Raw genomic sequence first — 19,127 nt, forward strand, 5'->3', positions numbered from 1 at the left:
TTTGCACTTTCTAATCGACTTGTTTTATTGATTGTTGACTCAGTAATCTGAAACTTCAGCTCACAAAACGAAGCTCCAAGTAAAATCCCATTCCTGGTTACCCATTACACAGTTTAAAAAAAGGATGCAATTGAAACTCAATATTGTACACGCAAAAGCAGAAAACACTTTTTTAAAAAATACCTTTTTGTCCTGATGTTGTCTTTCTAGGCTACTGGGATTTAGTTGTATTGATTAAATCCCTGAGAAATGCTGATGTTAGACCAGTTTTTAATGAAATATTTATTTGTTTTTTTTAGAAGCATACTTCACACAAGTTATGAAATTAATTACTTGACAAATCTGTATTAATATACAAAGGCCTTCAGACATAAAATGATCAGTTTATTGCAGCTCTTTCCTGCTATAGTTTATGATCATGTCCACCAGGACAATCTGTGATGCCTTGGACTCACTGTCAGCAATCTTTTTTGATATTAGTCGAGATCACTAGTACCAAATAGGAAAGGGTGCCATGTCAAAGTCTTTGACAGAAGATATGTTTGGTGGTGATAAGTCGCATAACTTTATTTCAGACTTTAACAGCCAGTTACGTTACATCTGACATGTGTAAGAGATCTTTGCAAGGCCTCAAGTAATACCTAAGAATAAATACACATCACTGTTACTGAAACACTCTGGCATATGACTTTGAGACAACTGGCTACCTCCTCCCAAAAACAGTTCTTTATATCCATTTTGGCAGAGCTTTCTTCTCAATATCGTTAATTCTTTCAGTTGCTGCTGGCCTTGTTCATAGAGTCTTGCTCACAGGAGAAACATTAGCCCAGATCATCCAGCTTCAGGATTGTCAGCAGCCCCCAAAATGTTTCCAACTCTGAGTAGGAAACTTCAAAATGTTCTGCCTTATTTGCCTGGGTAATTACCCAGCAAATAGCATACAGATTAAATATATGACCCAAATCGTCAGAACCCAGACATTACACCCCTAAATGTCTGTTGGGACTTTAGATGGCTAACTGACTCCAATGTGCTAATTCCACGGAATTTGCCTGGGAAATGTTCCCTTCCATTGAACTATTTCTGTGCTTTCCAGGACTCTCTGAAAAGTCTCCAACGTTGAGTTGGAGATTTTGGACAGTCTCAATGTACATACTTGGATAGTTATGCATGAAATGTTAGACGGATTAAGATCATATGTACCCTGTAGGTGAGTATAGAACTAACAACCCCCCCCAGTGTCACAATAATTTTTTAAAAGGGGATGATCCAAGCATTAATTTTGTCAAATTGGTGACTCATCATTTTTAAGAAATTAAATCAATGTTGTTTGGCATTTAGTAAAACAAAATGTAGTTGTCTACCAATGTGAGATTCTTGTTCCATTTTCTTGAAGATATTTAATGTTCTTTAATGCTCATCATGATTAACTTAAGTAGGATCACATCAATTGGCACAGAGCATAATTTTGAAATATTTAACACTGCAAACTTCAATTCGGGTTTTTAGTTTAAAAAACAGTCAATGCTATCTCCTTTGAGACATTGAAAAAGTTTAAGGTAGGTAGAATTTGGATGAAGAGAATAAAAGTGGAGAAAAGTTCTGGAATTTCCTCCTTAAACCACTCTACCTCGCTACTCAATACCTCGCTTGTTCAACTTTCTCTGGCTTGGTTACAAATTTATATGATGGCATTTCTGTGAAGCCTCAGCAATGTTTTGTTACATTAAAGGTTCCAAGTACATGTTACTTTTTTTTTCTTTTAAAATTCTCTGTGAATGGTTTTCAGCATTGTGGGAGACTCATAAGAAATGCTGTTTTCGCTGATTTAGAATGTTCATGCTCCCAGGCCAACGACTGCAGTGTTTGTGGACTAATTTAGTGCCAGCAAACAATCTGAAGTGTACAATTCAATTAACACCATTTTACAGGTGGTTAAATGACTGTGTTTTGGATAACCATATGTTTTGGTATGCCCATGTGCAAGCATAAGGAGTCCATTTCCAGTATTTGCCACATTTTTTTGACACGGCTCTGAATTCATGCTTTTGAAGAATTCTCTTCACTCCACAGAAAGCTAATCATGTTGATTGGGATGAGACATTTGAGCTCTTTTAGAGACCATCAAACAATGTGCCCAGTAAAGTTTAAGAGAAAGTCCAAATATTTATGTCAGAAAGGGTTCAGAAAAGATTTACAAGGATGTTGCCAGGGTTGGAGGATTTAAGCTATGGGGATAGATTGAATAGGCTACGACTGTTTTCCCTGGAGCATCAGAGGCTGAGGGGTGACCTTATAGAGGTTTATAAAATCATGAGGAACATGGATAGTGTAATGAGACAAAGTCTTTTCTGTGGGGTTAGGAGTCCAGAACTAGAGGGCATATGTTTACCATGAGAGGGGAAAGATATAAAAGAGACCTAAAGGGCAACTTTTTCACACAGAGGATGGTACATGGATGGAATGAGCTACCAGAGGAAGTGGTGGAGGCTAGTACAATTGCAACATTTAAAAGGCATCTGGATGGGAATATGAATAGGAAGGGTTTGGAGGGTCTGTTTCCATGCTATACATCTCTATGACTCTATGTTGTTTGATAAATTGAGGGTTTAAGAACAGTGATTGTATTTCGAATGACATAAATGAAAGCTGCTGCAAGTTCAGAAGAAGTAACATAAAGACCCAGTCGAATTGCAAGATTTTTATCCAGACTCAAAAAAAAGTCAGAAAGAACAGGAGAGACTTATGTGAAGTGAGGTAACCCATTGAATAGACAATGGTGGCCTGTTCTTGAATTATGAAAAGTCAAAATTTTCTGTGAAGTTTTATCAGGTACAGTCATGTTCTAATATTCGCTTGCTGGAAACTAAACTATCGATTGTTGCTTGACCTTGCCACATCTAGTGTTTATTCAATCTGCCTGAAGATGTATTGAAAGAGCACACTTGCTGTGAACATTATGCCCAGATCTTATCTCCTGAAAATCTGAATGATAGTACACAAATGCAAGTTTGCTTGTTCATTTCTTTCTTATTTTTACTTTGAGTGAAACATTTTCTGCTGTTCGCTTTATTAATATAAAAATAGTAAATTACAATTTAATCACATCAGACTGTCCTTTACTTTCTGGTGTATTTAGATTTATTTAAGAGGACTTTTATCTAAGGATGTGAAAAGAAAGAATAGAAAGAGAGCGAGATGAACTGAGATGACAGGATGCTTACGCGGATCATGAAAAGAACTAACACATACCTATTAAGCTAAATGATCTGTTTCTGCTGTAAATATGATGCCATGTCATGTGGTTCATTGTGTTGTAATCCAGCTTTGGTGACTTTTGTCTGAGTATTTGCACTGAGCTACTTTCTAGAAAAGCTGATAGAGTTAGGGAAGGAAGGAGAAAAAGATTGGAACTTGTGTTTTAATGTAATAATTACTTTGATTCGCAAGTAACAGACTATTGCCACATTACATCTAGAAATTACACATTTTTTCTAATTGCTGTCAGCTTTGTCTGACTTGTTTTTAAGTCTCTAAGGTTTACCATGTGCTGCATTAGATTAACTTACATTTCTCTTAGCCTGCTGATGGATGCAGCATGCTATGGAATGCTAATTATAATGGCTCTTAAAGAATAGGAACTAATTGCTTTTTTTAATAGAAAAGGAGACACAAAATAGGATTTGAAATAACGATATAGAGGACAGTGAAAACATCTGTGATAATGCAGCAGTCCAGTCAGGACGTGTTATCTGTATGTGTGATCTCATTGGATATTGACATTTTCAGCAGTGAAACATAGCCTTTCCTTGCACGTGGCAAAAACTGTGGATTTGCAAATCCCAGATTAATTTGTGCAGCTTCACACATGTAAATAGTGAGGAAGTAGCCTACAAATGTACTATTAAATAATTTGCTTTAAAATCAATTAAATTACTATGTTCAAATGTGCATAAGAATAATTCTAGGTGTTACTTTTCTTCATCTTTATTATTGACTGACTTTTGATCCATAACTAAAGCTTAGAATTTTCAATAAACAAAATGCATTGTGACCATTACAGTAAGCCTCTTGAGAGCTGTTTGTATATTTTTATTCTGGCAGGTTGCAAAAACCAATTTTGCAGCAATTTTTAGGACCCCTCTGGGGAAAGAAACTTCTCTATTTCGAACACCAACCCAAGCAAAGTATTTTGTTTCAATGTTTTCATAAAAATCAAACATCTATACTTTGATATGCTAGGACAGAATGCATACAATTTAAATTACCATTGCACACTCCTACCAGTATGATGCATAAAGAATCTGACAGCTGTTTAGCAGTAGAGATGGAACCACAATGGGATGATTTTGTTTTTCTCTTTTGTTAGAAGTTTCTATGGCAACACTTAGGACTTGGGGCAAAAATATTTTCACGAAGAGTACTGGGTTTAATTTGAGTAACACTTAACATTTGCCAAACAACTCCTCCAATAAAAATTAGCCTTGCTTACAGCTTGCCAAAAGCTGCATTATGATTGTGTAGTACATCACTTCCCCAAAAATTACCTCAACACTCACTCTTTTGTGTTCAGTTTTTCCACTCTTGATCCTATATCTTGGAATTATTGCGACTTCAGGATGTAATTATGCACCTTTTGTATCACTCCAGACAGCCAACACTCAATGAGTGCAGTATAATACACGAGCCAGAATGAAGCTGTGTTTTGAAAGTGACTGAATCTTTTAATGAAAGAAGAAAGTGTAAGCTTCTGTTTTGCATTCCTAATGTTAAAAAAGGGCTGCCAAGGAGCAGAGTTTTGAGTGTGTGCCCAAGATTCATTTGCTAAGTTACATGTAGTTCACAGTTTAGAGAATGATTCTCAGTCTTGATGCCATACATCGTATTCCACAATACCTGCTGAAAGCTCTACTGTTCATCACTGTTGGCTTGCAAGTAAAATATTTCAGCTATGTTGCATGTCGTTTCTTACATTGTGGTTGAAGTTCAAGAAGATTTTGTTCAATTTTGCACATTGGGATAAACAAACTAGCAATTGCATTTCTGGATTGAGTTGGCAATCTTGTTCACCGTCCCTCTGTCCCCCACAGCCCCAGTTTTGTTTCCCTGAAGTAAGTTGTTCCCTTTAAGGAAGGAATAGCGTAACTTATAGATGTCTCCAGTCACCCCATTATCAAGTTTGGTTTATCAGTGTTGAATAGCTCACGTTCTATAAATCTCATGATAATTTGGCTCAAATTAACAAACATAGTCTTTGAGAATATCTTTAATATATGTTGAAGGGGTACCAAGGAGCAGAGTTTTGTTGGTATGCCCACAAGTTGCGATTACAATTTGGAAGCTTTCGCATTCAAAATCCTTCCACTGTAAGCAGAACCTTTTGACCGTGCACCCTTTCCAAATTAGTGCTTTGCTACAGAATCACATGGCCATCTTTTTAGAAAGGATAACGTTTGTTTTAAAATATTCATTTTCAAACGCCGGTCAAACCCTTCTGTAAATGCTTGTGGTGCTATGTTAGGTTTTATGCTTGAATCACTTTTCCATTTATATTTCTCAAAAAAGCTCCACTCTAGTATTTTTAAAATCCATAAACAAAAGTTCTCTAGTTTGGCATTGCTTCACATTGTATTTATAAAACACATGAAATGGATTACTATGATGCAAAGTGACCTTGTTATCCTCATGTTTTGCATGTGATGCTTTTTATCCTGTTCTGATATTCTTCCACCCCACCAGACTTCCTTAGAATCATAAACAGACTTCCACTTCTCTTACTTGCAGATTGTTTAGTGAATAGAACAACATCCTTTCAGCAATGGTAGATCTGACAGCAAAGGAAATGAGGCCTGACTGTGTTGTACCTTCTTTGTTTCACACATACAGCAATCATGTTAATGAATCTGTTTTTCCTTTTTTCATCATTACAAATCTCTGTAATATTCCCTCAACGACAACAGTTCATGTGTCTATTGTTATACTTAACAAAATAAATTGTGTAATTATTTTGTCAAATGATTCTTAGTTTAGAGCTTTGTTTTGCATGTTGAACTAAATTATTTATTATGCTCAATTCAGAATATTTAATCTTCACTGTCTTGAATGCATTTGATAAATAAATTCTCCTTTTCCTAAGGAAATACTGACGTTTAAAAGTGTAATAAGTACTATATCCAGAACAATTTTTTCTACACTTCCAGCCACTTCCTTAAATTGTTTTTCATTCTCCTCAACTCCATCAAGTATAGTACTCGTGTTCACCTGCCTCTGCTGCCTTCCATTCTCCCCCAAGTGTACGAAGCTCATGCTGTTCTTTAGATTCTGCAGTATCATTTCATCTTTCCACCAGGCTCAAGATCCACCACCAGAAATTTGTCATCTTCCAATTATTCCAATCCACTAATCATCTGACATCCCTTCCTAGCAAGTGTGCCAGATGAATTTTTTATTTGTTTCCTTTCTCTGATACTACCCTCCTCTCTCTCAAATTCCATCCTCCCCCCTTTCTCAAGAAATACATTCTGTGTATCATTACAAACCAGTCCCTGGTGAGAACCCCAATTTATGATTTTGGACAGAATTTTCCCAAATCAGTTTACTCCCAGATGAGGAAGGAGGAAACTGGCTCCCCTTCTCTAAACAACCCCAACCCCCTTCCTAGATGATTGAACAAGGTTGACTTAGTTGAACTATTGGTTTTGAGATTGTTGGTAGTGCAGGTTAATTGAGATTCTTTAATCTTGTTTCCTTTGGTGATTGCAAGGCAGTACTTGGAATAAGCGGGTCCTTCTTTTTAACCTGTTTCCTTTTGACTGGCTTGCTGGCTTCTAGCATTCACAGAGAGAGTGCTTCACTTGCAACACTGGAATGATTAGTATGATTCTTTGATTGTGCCTCTGTGCAAACACTAGAGCTCAAATGCAGGTTAGTAAACAAGTACCTCAGCTCATTGGCACAAGAGCACTTCGGCTTGCAAGGAAGGTCTGCAGGGAGTGGCTTCATTCTGAACACAGCACTGAGAAAGACTGAGTGTGAAAGAAGTCAAAGAATGATGTCACAGGAAATCTAAATTTATTTGTTCATGAGAAGTTGTTATGGAATGAGTCTAAATAGCTTAAGACTAAAAATGCATCACAGTTATAAAGAAGAGGCAGATACTTGGCTTTCTGTCACTGAAGGATCACTGATAGAGGGAAGTAAAATTAAATAAAGTAAAATAGTAAAGCAAAAGCAAAGAACAGTAAGCTTGTGTGTTTTAATGCAACGTTTAGACAATTCTAAGGGTAACAAATGATTTTCGGAGTTAGGGTATACCAAGACAGCAAGGTCCAGTGTATAGTATATTGTTTGATATGCTATGACACAGGTTAAACCCCTCTGCTGATTTAAAGCCAACTCTCAGAAAAGCTCACCTCATGCTGTAATCTGTTAAATTTGGAGAGGCAAAGAACTATCCCAGAGGTCATTATTTAAAGTGAAAATTTACAATTTTATCCTATAAGTCCAAAGAGAACATTAAAACCACTATTTACAATTCCTTTTTCTTAAACCTGTCTTTTACTTCCCACTTTACAATACTGGTCCAAAAAAAACCCCATTTAAGATTTACAAAACAAAATCATGTTTCAAAACCAGTCAGCTTTGTCAATTTTCCTCTGTCAATTTTCCTGTGTGTTTTCCTGGGTCGTCTGTTCTTCAGTCTTCTGCTGCACAAGTTTTCTTATGGTCAGGTACCTTTTAGAGAGCTATTTAGCTAGCAATTTGCACTGGATAGTGTTGGCAGCTCTCCCTCTAACTGCTCAAAATGTCTGGTTTTATATCCCAAAACATTAGATCATTTCATTGGTTTGATGTGTTCAAAACATTAAATTCAAATTCAATTAGATTTTGGTGTCTGCAGCATAATTTAAACTGGCCAAATTTGAATTTGTTTTTGTTCCATGGTAAAGCAACTTCAGCTATTTGTTTCAAACAAGTGTTATATTTTTACCTTGTTTAGCACTCTCTCTGCTTTCAGTCAGTCCTTGCTAGCTTTCTCTCTCAAAGGTACAGTACACACCTACACCTTCATAACAATGTAAAGTCATGGACAGAGCATGAGTTCCAGACAAATGCATCTTCAGGAAATGTCACTGCTGACATAAACTTGAGCTCTGGGATTTGGAACTTGTGCAGTGACCATTGGCAAGGATAGCTGGTATAGCGATTGTCGGCTGGTGTTGGAAAAGAAGAATGGAGGGCAGTAGTGATAGGTGATTCCATAGTCAGAGGATAGGACAGGCTTTTCTACAGTACATAATGTGACTCAAAGATGGTGTATAGCCTCGCTGGTGCCAGGCAAATGTAGCCATTGAGCAGCTGTAAGATATCCTCACAGAGGAGGAGAATCGGCCAGAAATCATATCCATGTTAGTGTCAATGACCCTGAAGGAAAGAGTTCGTAATTGCAGAATTCTAGTAGGTGGGAAGGGAATTGAAGAGGAGGATCTCAAGAACAGTAATCCCAAGAAATCTTCCAGTGCTGGATGGCAGAGAGCTTAACAGGGCGATTGATCAATTGAACATCTGTTTGGAGAACTGGTGGAGGAGGAACAGCATCAGATTTCTGAGATGATGGGATCCTGGAGCAAGTGGCACCTGTACAGGTTGTGCAAGTTAGATCTGAACAGAACTGGACTGATAACCTCGCAGATTTTCTTGTGTTTTTAGCGTTGGTCTAAATTTGCCCTGGAGTTGGTAACCTGAGGATTGGAAGGGAATTAAGCTGAAAGCAGGAAATGAAGCAAAAAACTGAAAGAAGGTTATACAAGAACTGTACAAAACATTGGTTAGGCCACAGCCACAGTATTGTGTGCCATTCATGAGCCCACATAGGAAGGATGTGATGGCATTGCAGAGGTGCAGAGGAGGTTTATCAGGATGTTGCTTGGGCTGGAGAGTTTCAGTTATGAAAAGTGATTGGACAGACTGGGGTTGTTTTCCTTAGAGCAGAGGAGATTGAGAGAGGACCTGATTGAGATGTATAAAATTATGAGGGGTGTACACAGAGTAGTCAGGAAAAAGAAATTCCCTTGATGGAAGGATCAGTGACCAGGGGCATAATTTTAAAACAACGGGCAAAAGATTTAGAGGCAATATGAGGAAAACGTGTTTTACCTAGAGGTCGTGGGAATCTGGAACTCGCTGCCTGTAAGGGTGGTAGAGGCAGAAACCCTCATTCCATTGAAGACTTATTTAGATGTGCCCTTGCTGGAAAAATAGGATTAGAATAGTTCGGTGGTTGGTTTTGACTGGCGCAGGAGTGATGGACCGATTGATCTTTGAGTCTCTGACAGAGTCTGATTAGAAGACAGGAAAGGCTAGCATTGAGTGTGCCTCAAATACAGAATGATGTCAAAAAGACAAAATTAAGCGCATGCTACAGAGTGATTAGGGAGAATGAGGAGTTGAAGGAATTTAGTATTAGGAAGAAGATTGTACTGATGTAATCATTGAAGCTGAAAGTTGATAGGTTTCTGTTGGCCTGATGTGTTGAAGGAGGTAGCTGCAGAGATGGTGAATGCATTAGTAATCATCTTCCAAAAGTTCATAGATTCTGCAAAGATTGCTTGCAAATATCACCCCACTAAGAAAGGTGAAAGGGAAAAACACGAACTGCAAAAACTATCAGCATGACATCAGCAGTCGGGACACTGCTAGAATCTGTTAAAAAGTACTTGATAATTGGATGTTTGTATGAAAATGATCGGATTTCATATAGATTTACGAATGGAAAATTGTGTTGAGTTTTTTGGTGAGATCAATAAAATTGATGAAGGGGAGCCAATGGATGTGATCTATTTGGCCTTTCGGATTTTGATAAGGTCCTCCACAGAAGGGTTGTTTGCAAAATTTAAAGTATATGATATAGAAAGTCATGTATCGGCATGGGTAAAGAAGAAAACAGTAGAAGTTGATGGGCTGTGACCAGTGAGGTATCACAAGATTCAGTACTTGGACTCCAGCAGTTCACAATATAGATGAATGATTTGGACAAAGGAACTAAATGTAAAAATTCCAAATTAGTAGATGATACAAAGCTAAGTAGGAGTATGTGTTGAAGAAAATGTAAAATATTTTCAAGATTTAGACAGGCTTTGGACAATGGAAGAATATGGTAGATGGAATATATTGTGAAAAATGTGAGGTTATCTGCTTTGATAGGAAGAACAGAGTCTTTCTTAAATGCTGAGAGATGGGCAAGTATAGAAAAACAAAGGGATTTGGGTGTCCTTGTCGATAAGTCGGTGAAAGCTGGCATAATGCTAATAGGAAGGCTCATAGGATGTTAACCATTAATGCACGACGACTTGATTTTATGCGCGGTGATGCCTTTCTTTAGTTGCATCGAACCTTGGCTAGACTGCACCTAGAGTAGTGTGTACAGTTTTGGTCATGTTAGAAAGATATTGTTGCCAGAAGGGGAGTGGTTAGTGTGTGGAATGAACCAGCAGAAGAGGTGGGTGCGGGTATATTTACAATGTTTGAAAGATATTTAGATAGGTACATAGAAAGGTTTGGAGGAATATGGGCCAAATGTAGGCAAGTGGAACTGATTTAGTTTTCTTTGCGAACATAGTCAGTGTGGACTAGTTGGACTGAAGGCTCTGTTTCCTTGCTGCCCGACTCATTTGGGACTGAGACCTTTTTTAACCTAGAGCATTGTGAATCTTTGGAATTCACTCTCCAGAGGGGTGTAAAAGTTCATTATTCGTATATATTTAAAGCAGAACTTGATATGTTTTTGATTATCGTTGGTGTTGAGGGTTGTGGCATAGTTTAGATAAAAGGCATTGAAGTGTTCATTCAGCCACGATCGTATTAAATGACAGAGCAGATTCAGTAACACAAATTGCATTGTGCTGTTGCTATGTTCCAATGATGTGTTCGTAATCAGTGGTCACGTTGCACATAACAATTAGAACAAAAAGTACAGAAGTTAGTTTTTTTGGTTTTTCTGTGAGTAGTGGCTGGTGAAATATTGTGGCTATTTAGTTATGTGGTTCTGGTCCCACTCACCTTGGCACTTGGTGTGGAGATTCTTGATTCTCCAATTTAACTGAATGGAGCTATCGTGTTTTCTTTTCAGTGGTGTCTTTGCAAAGTTGTGACTCTGTCTTTTACCTACGAAAATGGGTGCCTAGTGACTGGTCTTCAGTTATCACCTCTGGAACATACACTCTTGTATATTACTGGTAGAGGAAACAAGCATGTCTTTCACCCATAATTGTTTTTCTTTACCTTATATAGTGTTCAGAGTCTGGGTGGCATATAAGTGGCATGAGCTGGTTTCTGCTAATGTGTAATTAACCTCCATTTATCTCTCCAACCACAAAATGTAGTTCAGGTTTTACATTGTATCTTTACTTTTGAAGTGTTCTTTCTGTCTGAAGTTCTTTGACACCCCCAGGTGTAACATTCCACAATCTCTCTGGGGACTGTGTATTATCCACCACAGGAATTATATTCTCAGGATTTATGTACCAGCTGTTTTTGGCTTTTTATCCTTGCTTTTAGTTTATCAGAAAAAATACTACTTAGCAGTTCAATACTTCTAAAAGTAATTTGGGTCTGTGTTCCATTGTCATCACACATTGCATAACTCTGCACTGTATCCATTCTCCCATTTCCTTCCCTGAAGTAAGCAATTATGTCAAGTGACCACATTCTTAAAAAAATTGGCGCATTTCATCTTAACCAAAGTATATTTTTATGAAACTAATTGTAGCCTTTCCTAAAAGCAAGATTTTGATCTCAAGTCCCGCACGTGTGAATGTGAATTTGAATGCATCTGTACAAAATTGGACAGGAAATTGGATTTTTTTTCTCTAGAAAAAGAAACAACAATATGGAAGGTAGTTTCTCCAATTCAAGAATAACAATACAAAATTCAGTTTAGTCCTGTTATATTTTTGATGGTGGGAATGTTTCTGTAATAAAATGTGTATTCTTTTTCATCATGAACTCTATAATGAAACTAGTGTAAGTGGTTTATGATTGTGGTTGTGATTTTTTTGTCTTGAGCAGAAATTGGAGATCTAAGAGAGCTGCAAACTCTCGACATCTCAACCAATTGCTTGACGGCGTTGCCAGAGAGCCTTCATTTATGCTTCGCCTTGCAATATTTGGCAGCTGACCGAAACCACCTTACGAATCTGCCGAGACAGCTTTGTATGCTTCCAAATTTGAATGAACTCTCTGTGACGAGCAATAGTTTAAAATGTTTACCACAAGGTGAGTTTCAAGTATTGTATTGTTATCACTGAATATAATAACATTAGTATAATGTACCTTAGAACCTTTTGCTACAATGACGGCGTTACATCAATACAAGTTGTTATTGAAACTTACTATTTTCAACTGATCTTTAATCATGCAAGATTTGAAAGGTGACTTTTATTTTGTTGTTATTTCACATCTGTTAACTTTTAGTTTCTCTTAAGGATTCTTGTACAGTGATTCACCATTTCAATTCCCAAGCTATAATAGAATAATTTAAAACCTTAATGTTTTAGGCTAAATCATACTGGTATCATGCCAGTAACGATGCTTATCACACATCGAGTGACAACTTGGCTGTGGACAATATCCATTTTAGTTGTAATTATCGATATTCTCATGTATTTTGAAAATTCCCAGAACACAATGAACCTCTTATGTAACTAATGGGAGCATGAGACAATCCTCTGAACTAATGAAAGCAAGGTGGAAATTTATGATTCCGATAAAATATTTTGCTTGTGCTCGATTCACAAGTGAAGCGTTCACAGATTCAAGATGTTACATTACTGCTAGCATTATATTAACATTGTGGAAATTGGCCAGACTTTATGCCTTGTGAAGATTTCTTATGAAATGATTACAATGTATAAGAAAAATATTAACTTGAATATTTTTTGATATCTTCATAAATGAAGTGGTGAGTTGTTGCTTCAGAAATCTTAGCTGCATATTTTTCAGTTTTTTTAATTGGTTACCCAGTAATGGATAATGAGATGCATTTATGACAGGGAAGGCAAGATCCTTTTGAATTGTGCCTGATGTGGGCAAGACTACCTTTGTTGTTCATCTCTGGTTAACATGAGGGTTGGTCTCCTCCTTGAATCACTACTAAAAGTACTGATGATACTCACTAATGAATTCTAGAGTTACTGACCCAGAAATAGGAAAGGAACCTGTCCAAGTATATGTTTGGGTCACAGTAGTGTATGACATAGATTGACTCCAGGATCTCCTCTATCTGGAGGATGAGTTAGTCTCAGCAGTCATATGATGACATGATCCCCTCCAAGGTAACTTGCTTTGCTTCAGATTCATGTTGAACCTTATTCGAAATTTACACAGGTACACAATCCTTTATCTGAAATTCTGATATCCGAAGTTTTCTCGTGAAGTTTTTTTTTCTGCATAACAAAGTTGTTTGGTGTGCAAAAAGCTGACCAAACTCCACACCACTCAACCTCCTTCACTCAGATGTGACGTGGTGGTGTGGCCCAGCACTGCCAGGGGTCAATTGTGTCTCAGCGCTCGTACCAGTCACACGTGGGTCTGCTGTTGATAAAAGTTTTTGTATTTCAGTGCGAAAATCTCAATTATTCTGAAATCCAAAAAATTCCAAAATCAAAAAAATAACTGGCCCCCAAGGAGCATGGATAAAGAATTGTGTACCTGTATTACTTTTCTAGCATCAGGCAAAGCAAAAAGTTGATAATTATACTTGAGGACACAATATTTAAATAGAAACCTAATCTTATTAATTCATCCGAGTTTATAGCTGTTTCAGCATTAGCTGTTCAAAGTTTCACTTCAATTTGCAGCTTATTAACTAAATAAATTATCCATTGCAGATGGAAATGAGCCGTGTCTAAAGTGGTCATCTGTTTCATTATTTCTTTAGCGTTTCGCCTGTGAAGTGTGACCAGATAGTTGATTTGAAAATTATCACATGCACTCCAAATTGAGTCAATTTTGATTTTGGCTGTGTACAGGCATGTTAAGTTTTACTTGCCAGACTGCATTATGCACATATTATAGAATAGTTACACTGTAACAAAATCACTGGTTTGTAAAAGAATTTATTCAGACTGAGTACACTTTAAGCTTTTCTCAGTTTATAGATAAATGTTATTATAGTTCCTACCAAAATCTTAGCTTTCCATTCAAAAATTGATTCATTTAATTTTGAAAAATATGAAGATTGAAATTTGTGTGACAAAGTAGTCTTTAGTAATTAGAAGAAAAATGTTAATATATTCAGAATCTAATGATCTAGAATGTAGTATGATTCTCTGACATGAACATTCTTGATTTGTTTGTAATTTTAATTCTGTTTCCCCTTTCCCCATAATCACATTGTTCATTTCATAGCAATGGGGAAATAATATATATTTGAACCCTATTTTGCCAGTGCCAAAAATCATAGTCAGACCTAGACCCAGCATATAAGTTAACTCTTCTGTCAACCCAACTTGTATTGGGAGTTAACCTAAATTTTTCATCTCTAATGACTAACGGACCCATATCCATATATTGAATGAGGCAACAAAAAACTCTGAGATTTTCATGTATTTTATTACAAATTGACAATTTAGCACAAACACCACTTTTCTCCACCTTTCCCTCTTGCAATCTGTCACTGTCCAGAAGCCCACTTCTCACTGGGGGTGAAAATCCAGCTGTTAAACGTGTAACATTTATGTTACAAAGTTGAATGAGTGTATGTTCACTTTAAAATAGAGAGCATCTTCTGAATTTTGAAATAAACTTAAAGTGCAGGCTTAACTTCCCAAAAGGAACAGCTGGGAAATGAGTTGTTCCAAAATAGATACATATAACAATTGGCTGTTAAAGGATACCTGAGTTTTAGTTGCTGTTTTGAGAACAATTCGAATTTAACTGACTAGTTTAAATTATGTTCACGTTATACAATTGAGTTTGACTTCATTGTTTTGACACCATTGAACCAATGACAGGGAATGATGTTGTGGGGCACCTAATCAACTCAAGCTTATGACCCCCATTTACTGGGAATTTCTCATGTTTGGGAAATAATTGCACTTCCCAATCCCTGTCAAGAATGCGGTGCAGTGCGATGTAGGGTACGCACATGCTGATCCAGTTTGAAGGGCTTTTGCCCAAAACATTGATTTTCCTGCTCTCAGATGCTGCCTGACCTGCTGTACTTTTCCAGCATCGTTCTAATCTTGACACGCTGATCCATTCAGTTTAGCATGCGTACAGCCCTGGAATCTAAGGGCATCACTGACTTGTTATTGCTGAGTCTTGTGTGGTTGTATGCCATTTGTCCCTCTGAGTAGTTGGACAAAGACTGCTCTGGGGTCGCATAACTATTTAGCATGAGGGCGTCTCAATCTTTATCAGAATTAACCAGTTCACTTCACCAGGTAAGAATGGCCATGCACAACTACCCATAGAATTGAGAAAGAGCCATCAAATCTGCCAATTGGAAAAATGGAATAGGACCTAGATTCCGTTTTGTTGGTTTTTGGAACTGAGACCATGATTAAGAGGGACACCCAGGAGCAATTGTATTATGCCGCTGGAGGTGAAATTCTTGGACCAGTGCAAGAATACCAAAAGTGAAAACATTTGTTAAGAATTTTTTCATTAATCAAAAACGAAAGTCGGAGGTTTGAAGACTATCAGATATTGTTATAGTTCCGAGCATAAACGATGATGACTAGCAATCCATCAGTGTTATTCCCATGACCTGCTGAGCAGTTTCCAGGAAACCAAAGTCTTTAGGTTCTGGGGGAATTCGGTTGCAAAGCAGGAACCTTAGGGGATTGATAGAGGAGCGCCACCAGGTGTGGAGCCTGTGGCTTAATTTAACTCAACATAGGAAACCTCACCCAGTCTGGACACGGAAAAGATTGGCAGATTGATAGCTCTTTCTCAATTCTGATTGGTGGAGTGATTTATCTAGTTAATTCCGATAATGAACGAGACTCGCTAAATAGTTATGTGACCTCCGAGCGATCAACTTCCAAATTCTTGGAGGGACAAGTGGCATACAGCCACACAAGATTGAGCAATAACAAGTCTCTGATGCACAAAAATGCCCAGGGCTGCATGCGCACTACACTGAATAGATCAGCATGTGTCTACCCTACGTTGCCAGGTGTAGGTAAACTGATGAACCCCATTTGTGGCAGGGATTGGGAATTGCAATTTCCCATAAACAAGGAATTCCCAAAGTGTATGTCATAATCAGTGCAAGCTGAAGTCCCCCCAACATCATTTCTTGTCATTGGTCCGATGTTGTCAAAACAATAAATTCAAACTCAATTGAGTTTTAGTAACCTGAACATAATTTAAACTAATCAGTTAAATTTGAATTGTTGTAAAACAAGAACCAAAACTCCGTTATCCACTTAATAGTCAATTGTTACATGTAATGATTTTGGAACAGCCTGTCTCCGAGCCATTCCTTTCAGGCAACTGAGCCTGCACGTTAAGTTTACTTAAAAATACAGAAAACACTCTACTTTAAAGTGAACATACACTCATTTGACTTCATAATATTTGCTAACATTTAACATTTATTCAGTAAGACTTGTGAAATTTAGGTTAGCGAAAGCCCAGTAGAAGAAGGAGTCTGTCCTGAAGAAGGTACCCAAGACTAAATATGCCTTGCAAACAAGTACCGAGCACCGACCTGACATTAAAATACCTATCAGAATAAATCCTCAAAAGTTATTTGCATAGTTACAATCGTCACAGGAGGTTCATCAAATCAAACTTAGTCCAGAGCTTTCAGAGCAACAGCTAGTTGGTATAATCACTTTATCTAACAAACATGTCGAGTTGGCAAACATCAACATTGCTCAGAAACTCTCAAAAGATCTCTGTTGGAAGATATGAATGCTTCTTATGTCATAATTGCAACAATGATGAAATGCCTGTAAATTTTGTTGTGCCCAACAACCAAACTGGAGTGGAAAGACCCAAACAGTTTTAATGAAAACCATGGGGCACAAAATGATTAAATTCATTGTGGTACTAGCATGTGTGGTTGACCAAATTAGATTAAACCAATGATAATTTCAATTTAGTTTTCTACAAGTTAAGAGCTATAGTTTGTATCCTGTGTAGGTGTATGAGATGGCTGTGTGTACTTGTGCTCAAAGTGACCAGGAAGAGCATGCAAGTCACAAGTGTCCCTAAGCTCCTAAGTGAAGACCTGAAGGGCTGTATTGGATTCCAAGTTCCTAGCTTTCTACATCTGAAATGGTGTGCACCTGGTCAGTAGCATGAGGATTTTGCCTCTCCTGCCATATGATGTCACTAGAAGAAAGCCAAAGAGGTTGGTTGCATAACTAATGAGGAGCAGGAAATAGCGGAGAAAGATCAGAATGAACTATGATGGAACACTGACTGTGAAATTCCTGACAATAATGCAACCTAAAAATGGGAAAATCTAGCCCATTGTATTCTTTTCCTTATTAAGTCTTGATTTTCCAGAGTTTTGGATGAAGTTCAGGATTTTTAAAGTACACAAACAACTGACTGGATTTCAATAAATCTTAAGGATCGTCTTATAGTTGGATAGGACTGAAGACTATTTCTTTGACTTGATAATGGCATGTAATTTTAAGCTTTTGACATAGTTTTGATGTAAACTCGAGAGAAGTGGCATTATAAACCATTTAAATATACATCCTGAATATTTGCTTAACTTAGTGATGGATCAGAAATATTGTGCTGAAATTCTTGAGAGAAATTTAAGCCTCAAACCACCATATCACGTGTAGAAATTCTATCTCTCAATGCTTTAATGAAAAGATCCCGCAATCTCAACCGCTTTTTTATCAAAAGTAACATAATCAAACGTTCATTAATGTGTACTTAAAATCAGTCCTTTACTCGTTACAGAATTTATTCATCACTTCACGTCAGAATCCTAGGAACTGGAGTTTTCAAGAAGGCAGCTCACCACCATCTTTTCCAGTGCAATTAGGAGTGGGTGATAAATGCCAGCAATACCCACCTCACATGAACAAATAAAACAAAAATAAGCATTTTGAGCTGCTAGTCTTGCTATTAATCAAGCAAATATCTTGAATTTTATAGACATACAAATGTCCTGCATGGTTGCACAACTCCCGATGCAACAAAGTTCTTGCACAGGTCATGCACAAGGGGGCTCCTTTAAACTAATTTGCATGCAAAATAAAAATTAACAGGTCCATTCAATTAACTAAATTGTCTGTGTGACATGAAACAAAAGGGCATTCATTGCTGAGAAAAGAGATTTATCGAAACTTTTCATCTTGCACTCATTAGAACAATTTAAAGGGAAAATCTGCAGTTATGATATTAGAGGAGAGTGTTGATTGGATGGCCAAGTGGTTGCTATGAAGAATGCATCAGTTAGTGATGGTTAGCTTTTAACTTCCCAGGCTTTGTTGACATTTTAAGACAAGCATGTTGTCCCTGGTCAAGACACAGCCCTGCGAAATAAGCCAGTGAATGCCTGTCACCTGTACTGTTGAGTTGAAACAGGTACAGTGTAGGTACATCAAATAGCAGAGTCCTATGTATTAATGTATGTAGCTTCCGGTGCATGGTAACGCATCACTCTGAGAGCATGACTGACTATCTTAACATCGGTGTCAGTACAATCTTTTGCACACTCAAGATTATGTGGCAGATGTCCGAGTGTGGAGTTAGATCTCATGTTGGACACTGTGTTGTGCATTTTCCAAGATGGAATGGTTAAGTATCTCTACAATGGTTGCTGTTATGAATTGCTGAAAGGATAGGCTGTTTGATATGCTCCACTAACCTTTGGGACATAGGCCCTGCATAACTAGCAACATAGTGGCACTGAAATTCATAAACCACAAAATTCATTTATGTGACAGGCAGAAACTGTTTTTGGCTTGATTGCATTCTGTTGATGGGAAGTATCGCTCATTTGCTGTTGCATAATGGTTTACACAGCTAGCTTTACCTGGTGATCAAATGTTATATGGCACTTGTTTTTCAAGGATAATCCAGGACATGCATGTAATGGTGCATATATTAATTGCAAGGCTATATTCTTTATACACACAAAGAATGTA

The 19,127-nt window shown here is 37.4% G+C and overlaps 1 protein-coding gene across 2 annotated transcripts in view; it reads left to right on the plus strand.

Annotated features, from left to right (window-relative positions):
* lrrc28 (leucine rich repeat containing 28) overlaps positions 1-19,127 on the plus strand; it is a 61,219-nt gene that overhangs the window by 15,725 nt on the left and 26,367 nt on the right. For both annotated transcript variants that reach the window (XM_060853151.1, XM_060853152.1), the window contains exon 6: positions 12,067-12,273. In XM_060853151.1, the coding sequence (XP_060709134.1) occupies positions 12,067-12,273 (207 nt within the window). The remainder of the gene's footprint in view (positions 1-12,066; positions 12,274-19,127) is intronic.

This window comes from Hemiscyllium ocellatum, chromosome 39 (genome assembly GCF_020745735.1).
Source record: "Hemiscyllium ocellatum isolate sHemOce1 chromosome 39, sHemOce1.pat.X.cur, whole genome shotgun sequence".
Taxonomy (NCBI): domain Eukaryota; kingdom Metazoa; phylum Chordata; class Chondrichthyes; order Orectolobiformes; family Hemiscylliidae; genus Hemiscyllium; species Hemiscyllium ocellatum.